The 6,854-nt window shown below is 49.3% G+C and overlaps 1 protein-coding gene across 1 annotated transcript in view; it reads right to left on the bottom strand.

Moving 5' to 3' along the window:
- Positions 1 to 6,553, bottom strand: part of clstn3 (calsyntenin 3) — an 18,518-nt gene extending 11,965 nt beyond the window's left edge. The window contains exons 1-6 of the mRNA XM_056602411.1: positions 6,320 to 6,553; positions 4,079 to 4,201; positions 2,567 to 2,777; positions 1,620 to 1,828; positions 443 to 592; positions 74 to 259 (exon numbers count right to left, since the gene is read on the bottom strand). Of these exons, the coding sequence (XP_056458386.1) occupies positions 74 to 259; positions 443 to 592; positions 1,620 to 1,828; positions 2,567 to 2,777; positions 4,079 to 4,201; positions 6,320 to 6,386 (946 nt within the window). The 5' untranslated portion in view covers positions 6,387 to 6,553. The remainder of the gene's footprint in view (positions 1 to 73; positions 260 to 442; positions 593 to 1,619; positions 1,829 to 2,566; positions 2,778 to 4,078; positions 4,202 to 6,319) is intronic.
- Positions 6,554 to 6,854: the final 301 nt, after the last annotated feature.

Here is a 6,854-nt window from a genome sequence, read left to right as displayed (position 1 = left end):
GACCCTGGGCAAAAGAATGTTAGCAAAGGGGTGGATAGGGTTCACCCCTATCCGGGTGTGCATCAGAACTCACCACAGAGGCGGCGCACGGAGCGGTCTGAGTAGCTGTCTCTGTCGCAGCCCTTCCCGATGTGGCCGGTCTGCAGCTCTACGGTAGCCTGGATGTTCCACACCGTCTCCTCGCATGTCTCCAGGTGGAGGCTGGGGAACAGGGGCACGCTGCCGGAGCCGGGGGTGTACTCCACACGCTTGGTCCATCCTGATCAATTAAATATCCAATTTTATTAAAAAAATGTAATGCCAAGTCAGGTAATCTTATCTTCACGAATTTACCACTTGATCAATCCATTTTCCATCCAGTTTGAAGAGCTAGATTGTGTTTGTGTGTGAGTGTGTGTCTGTGTGTTTATGTGTTGAGGTGTGTGTGCATGTTTTGTGTTACCGTTCCAGCCTGGTTTGCAGGACGGCTTCACCGTGATGACCACCTGGGCGTCGGCCTGCGCGCGGTTCTTCCCGCAGTCGAAGGCGGTCACCCAGAAGGTGTAAACGCGCTGGCGCTTGGAGTCCAACGGCTCTGTGTTCTTGATGTTGCCTAGGAGACGGAGGCAGGCAAAGAGAGAAAGTTAATTAAAATAAAGAATTAAATAAATAAAAATGATTGAAGAAACAATGAAAAGAATAATGAAAAGAACGAAAAACAAGTATTTATTTTACAATGCTAATTAATCTCTCTTAATCTGTACCGCATCTCTTTTATCCAAAAAACAGACCTGAATCAAAGAGGATTTAATAATGCCTGAGGTTAAGGTAAACGGCCTGAATCCATCAGCCCACACAAGATGAGTCAGAAAAACAAGGCATTTAAAAAATGGCAAAATTTAACGATTCCTCGACAAGTTGGTCAGGGGTTAGAAAGTGAAAAAGAATCACAACAAAGACGAGGTAGTGAACAGACCAGGAGAATGGTCTTCAACAGAAGGGCTTTGTGCTACGGCTGCTGTTACTGCAGCCTGACCCAAAACACAGGCCGCCCTGAGCTCTCCCTCAAGCCCATTCTGCAGAGTCACGGTAACCACAAAGAAGCCCAGTGTCAGAGCCACTTCAGTGCTGTTGTTGTTACAGGACAAAACGACCTTCTATCTCACAAAAAAAGAGAATCCTATCAAGGACGTTCAATATGACATCTGAAGAAGATTTCAACGGGACAATCAGAATTCAGGCTGAGATTGCTCTGTTGACTGATGTCCCAATCCCTCGCTCTGAAGCACACAAGAGCGGAGCAGTGTTTGAATGAGCAGAGAGCAGTGGAACAATCTCCTGCCCACACGATTTCTATTTCAGAAACCTCTGGGCTTTAACCTGTGAGGGGAGAGCCACACCTGTGCATCAAAAGTACAGACTTGAATGGAGAAAGGCTGTGACAGTCGGGATGAATGTGCACTTGTTTACAGACAAGCGTTCAAAGTGAGTAAACTCAATAAAAATGGCTTCATGCATGAAACGGATCCAGAATCCAAATGATCAGTAATCAGATCCTAAAGCAAAATTTGGAAAAAATTGATTTGACCAGCACAGATATTATTTTTTTTAAACCCAATCTGGTTGCCATGACTCCTCACCGTCGTTGTCGATGGCGAAGGGCACGTTGGGGGTGATGATGTCGTAGAAGCAGATCTGGCTGTACTGCGGGGAGCAGTCGGCGTCCAGGGCCTCCACGCGCACGATGCGGTCGAACAGGCGGCCCTCGGGCACGGAGGCCTCGTAGCGCCGCTCCACGAACACGGGGGAGAACTCGTTGACGTCGTTGACGCGCACGTGCACCGTGGCCCTGGGGACGGCGGGGGGAGGGACAGAGAGGCAGGGGACCGGGGATTAGAACAACATGGTGCCTGTCATGGGAGCGTGGGGTACTGGCTGTACTGTCACAGAAACATCAACACTAACAACAACCACCCAGAGGATGGTTCACCTATTTAAGGTCGATTGAACCTATCCCTGGGATGCATTTCTCTAACACGTTGTTCTGTGTACGGAAATGAAAGTTGTTCCAAAATGGGACCGTAGTCTGAAGAAAAAATAAGATCCTGAATAATCCCAGATGGGAAATGAGGGATTCTATGTGTATTCTAGAATGGGACATTTTTTTGATGTTTTACAATGGGAATAAAGTGTTATGTATGTTCTACAAAAGGGACATATTTAATGTACATGTGGAAGAATAGAATCATTTTTCTTTCCATTGTGTAATAGAATGGGAACAAGTTCTGTATAAATTCTAGAATAGAAAAATGTTGCTATATTCCTGTCCCATGTCTAGGCGCTCCCTGTGCTCCATGTTGTCAGTGGCCTAGTTTCTGCTCCTCTACACAGTACAGCAGAACAGCAGTAAAATGACAATAGGAGAATAGAGCCAATAGAAACATTTGCTATTGGACTTGAGACATGTATTACAACAGGAATGTTCTATTATAATGTGGTAGCAGCAGCACTGTGTCCAACAGTAGTCTAATTGGGTAGCGGTGGCTGCAGACTAATACATTACAGCGTTTCTTATCTCCACACTGACTTGTGGGACTTCTTGCTGTTGGCTCCGTCGGGGCCCTCCCCACAGTCGTAGGCCTGGATGGTGAAGCTGTGCTCCCTCTGGCTCTCACAGTCCAGGGGCTCCTTGGAGCGCACCAGGCCCTCCCCGGTGGAGCGGTCCAGCACCACCGCCTCAAACTGGACCGTGCCCGACCCAGAGGGCCCGTTGTGCACCCGGAACCCGCAGATCTCCCCTGGGTGAGCAGGGAGCACGAGGCAGCGATCAGGATAACATGTTATGGAGACGCGGAGGAGTGAAGGGAGGGCGCTGTGTGGGGACAGCTTTTTAATTACATGTTGAAGTACAATCAGAGTCTATTGACTCAATAAACACAAGAGAAGAACCCAGTCATTACTCAAATAGAGGGAATCCTTTTCTGGGAATGCTCAGGGTGGCGTTCTTTATTCAATTATAATTTATTCATAAATGAATATTTCCTGCGAGCCCAAAGCATTTATTCTGCAGACATGCTAATCTTATTTAGGTCCTCTTCAATAGCACACTGCAGCCAGCCTTCAGGGGCCGTTTATACTATTAGTTTCTTGGTTTGAAGTTACTGGACTCAACGTTATATTTAATCAAACGTTATATTAATAATGCCTCTGGGAGTCTGTCTTTAAAGATAGGGACTTAAACTGGATACAGGGAAAACACATTATGTGCCATTTTATAAATCCTTCACATGAAATTGATAAATATCTGCCATCAAGGGCATTGTGCTCTATAAATCTATCTATTTATATAATCACACAAAATAATGACATCAATCATAACCTCAAAGATTAGTTGAAAGAAAAATAAATCATAAAGCAATCATATAATTAAACACATTTGGTATAACATATATGGCCATTGTATGCATAATCTCCTGGGGTGTGTATAGGTGGGTATATATGCATGTATCTGTAGGTGTGTGTGTAGTAGGTCTCTGTAGGTGTGTGTGCGTGTGTGTGTGTGTGTGTGTGTGTGTGTGTGTGTGTGTGTGTGTGTGTGTGTGTGTGTGTGTGTGTGTGTGTGTGTGTGTAGTAGGCCTCTGTATGTGTGTAGTAGGTCTCTGTAGATGTGTGTAGAAGGTCTCTGTATGTGCAGGTCTCTGAGCAGGTGTGTGAGTAGTAGGTCTCTGTAGGTGTGTGTGTGTGTGTGTGTGTGTGTGTGTGTGTGTGTGTGTGTGTGTGTGTGTGTGTGTGTGTGCGTAGGTCTCTGTAGGTGTGTGTGTGTGTGTGTGTGTGTGTGTGTGTGTGTGTGTGTGTGTGTGTGTGTGTGTGTGTGTGTGTGTGTAGGTCTCTGTAGGTGTGTGTGTGTGTGTGTGTGTGTGTGTGTGTGTGTGTGTGTGTGTGTGTGTGTGTGTGTGTGTGTAGGTCTCTGTAGGTGTGTGTGTGTGTGTGTGTGTGTGTGTGTGTGTGTGTGTGTGTGTGTGTGTGTGTGTGTGTGTGTGTGTGTGTGTGTGTGTGTGTGTGTGTGTGTGTGTGTGTGTGTGTGTGTGTGTGGTCTTACCAGCGTAGTGAAGCGGTGCGTCCTTGTCCAGAGCGAACAGCGGCGGGCTGAGCAGCACCGTGTTGTCGTTCTCCATGACGATGCCCTGGTACTCCGTCTCGATCCATGGCTTGTGCTTATTGGCTGAACGGTCCACGGAGACAGAACCGGGCGGAGACGCAGGGACAAATGGAGCAATTAGAGAGGAACCCGCACAAGTCTATTTATAACACTCCATTAGAGGGGCGTGAGGGCGTGGTTAAGTGTGTTGATGGGGAGCAACACAGTGTAAATGTGTGTGTTTCGAGACCGGAAACACACTGTTTGCGGTCTTCTGGGAGCCTCTCTTCATACATACATGTTGACCTCTCTTTCTCTCACTCCTTCTTGGTCTCTCTCGCTCCCTCTCTCACATGTCGCTCAAGCGCTACTCTGGAAACCCTACAAGGACATCCGTTCATATTCCCTCCCTCTCTCCCTCTGTCTCTCTCCCCTCTCCAGGCTGTCACTCTCTGCCTCCCCGGCTCTCAGTCTGGTGTCAAGTGCTCCTCTGCACACCTTGATGGCTGGCGGTGTAATTAAAATCAGTCAGACTTCACCTTATCTCACGGCGGGGGGACGGGGGGACGGGGGGACGGGGGGACGGGGGGACGGGTCGCTCGTAGCCGTCAGCGCGGCGGCCCGAGCGTTGGCTGGTTAACGGGATTTGCGATCGGATGATGACACGGTGAGAGAAACACACCCGATTGGAAATCCAGCGTTTTCTAGTGCGGTGGGTAGGGGGGGGGGGGGGGGGGGGGGGCTTAACGGTGAATTCACCTTCAAATTGAAAATTAATTATTCATCGTTGTGCTCTGTGTTCTCCAGCGGGCGATCAAAGGCCAGCGTTAACGAGCGAGGGGGAAGAGGATTTTACACTCGTCTAATCAAAGGCCGTGACCAAATGGCCTGGTCGCCGTGGTGACGCGTGTCATCACAGGGTCCGCGGGGGCGGCATCGGCGGACGCTAAAGATATCCTGTTGGGTTCTGTTCCCATAAAAGACACCCAAGGATCCACACTGTTAATTAGGACTTCTCTTCAAGCTAACAGCCGATTGGTTCCCAGCCACAGTGATGGATACCTGACCCGCTCTCAGGCCCCCTCCCCCCTCTCCTCCATCACCACCAACGCCGCAGACTCACGCAGGCTCTCCACTCCTCTGCCTAGCCTCTTTCTCCCTGTGTACGAGGCCATTATTCAAAATTTCTTCTTGGTTACCGGCTTTTTCGCCTGTGTCCCTTCCAACTCCCTCCACCCCTCCCCTCCACCTCTCCCTGCTATATAAGCATTAATCTTAGCATCAGGGCTGGAGATTACACCCGGGATTAACAGATTGAGAAGCATCGCCCCGTTCCGTAACCGGGCTCTCCCTCTCTCTTCCACAATCTGTTCACCTCCACACCCCCCCTGATACCCCATACCCCTCTGACACTCTCTCCATGCCCCTATAGCACCAGCTCATCTCTCTCTGCTCCCTCGCTGGTCAGCCTATTTATATTTTCCCTCCCTCCCTTCATGAGTCTGGTGCTTCACGGCAAGTGGCTGGCGTCTGGATCTCCTGACTTCACGTATTCTACCCCCTGACACTGCGTCTTCAGCTCTCTCTCTCTCTCTCACTCTCTCTCTCTCTCTCTCTCTCTCTTCTCTGTGTCCTCTGAGTTCTCTGTGACTCTCCTTCGCGGCGGCATTGTCTCCATGCGTTCGCTCTCTTCCCTTTTGTCTCTGGGCAATCCGCCCTGTTTGACATTGCCTTACACTGGTTCCCTGTGTAAACTCTGCTGGTTCGGCGGGGTGTGGTGGAGTAGGGCCAGGGTGACTAGAGAGGCACACAGCCGCGAGCACGACACACTGCCGTCTACTACACCCTCACGTACACAGTGAGGCAGGCACCCGGCTCACAAGGTTATCAGAAGGGGGGTGTGTGTCTACATGTGTATCGGCAGTAGGATCTGCGGACAGCACAGTCTCAGAGCTCTGTGGCGGAGGTTGGAACGGTGTTGCATAATGTACATACGTTTCCTCATGACACAGGATAACATTACACAGCATTAGGGTCGGCAAACAATCATTCAGCGTGTTGGGGAAGGAGGGGAAGAGAGATGAGGGGGGGGGGAGAGATTGTGGGCACCTATGAGAAGGTTGGGGGGGCTCCCAAGGCAACGAGGCAACATCATCTCAACATTCACAATCAACGGTCAAAAGGATGAAGGAAGGAACTGACCTTTGTTGCTATTGGCAACTGAAGTCAAGCAAAGGAGGAAGAAGGAGAGGAAATTCATTCTGTCCATCTGAGGGACGACCAGGCGGTGCAAAGGAGGGGGGAAAAGGAGGAATAGAGTACATGCATTAACGGTTTAGCGGCACCTGTGTACAGAGGCACAGAGAGAACGAAACGGAAATAAAATAAAAATGTGGTATGGGATATTGGTGCAGAGAGCCTCCTTCCGACTGTAAAGCATACCAAGGCGTGTTTTTCGGCAAGGAAAGCACAATGTGTTGGCTAGGTTTGTTTCTTTGTGACCTTTGAAAAGAGTCCTATGTATAGTAGCAAATACCCTAAACAGCCCCCCCCCGCCTCCCACCACCACTCCCACACACGCACACACACCTCCCCATGTCCTAAAAACCACGGAGTTGCAACACATGACGATGTTCAAGTCAAAGGCCCGCACGGACATCAAATCTATTTCCACGCTGACATGTATGCTATGTGTAATATGTCCAAAAAAAAAACATACGGTCCTTCTCGGCTGTGC

Source organism: Gadus chalcogrammus, chromosome 11 (genome assembly GCF_026213295.1).
Source record: "Gadus chalcogrammus isolate NIFS_2021 chromosome 11, NIFS_Gcha_1.0, whole genome shotgun sequence".
Taxonomy (NCBI): domain Eukaryota; kingdom Metazoa; phylum Chordata; class Actinopteri; order Gadiformes; family Gadidae; genus Gadus; species Gadus chalcogrammus.
The sequence above is the reverse complement of the archived record's forward strand: the minus strand, read 5'-3'. Positions and strand labels throughout refer to the sequence as shown.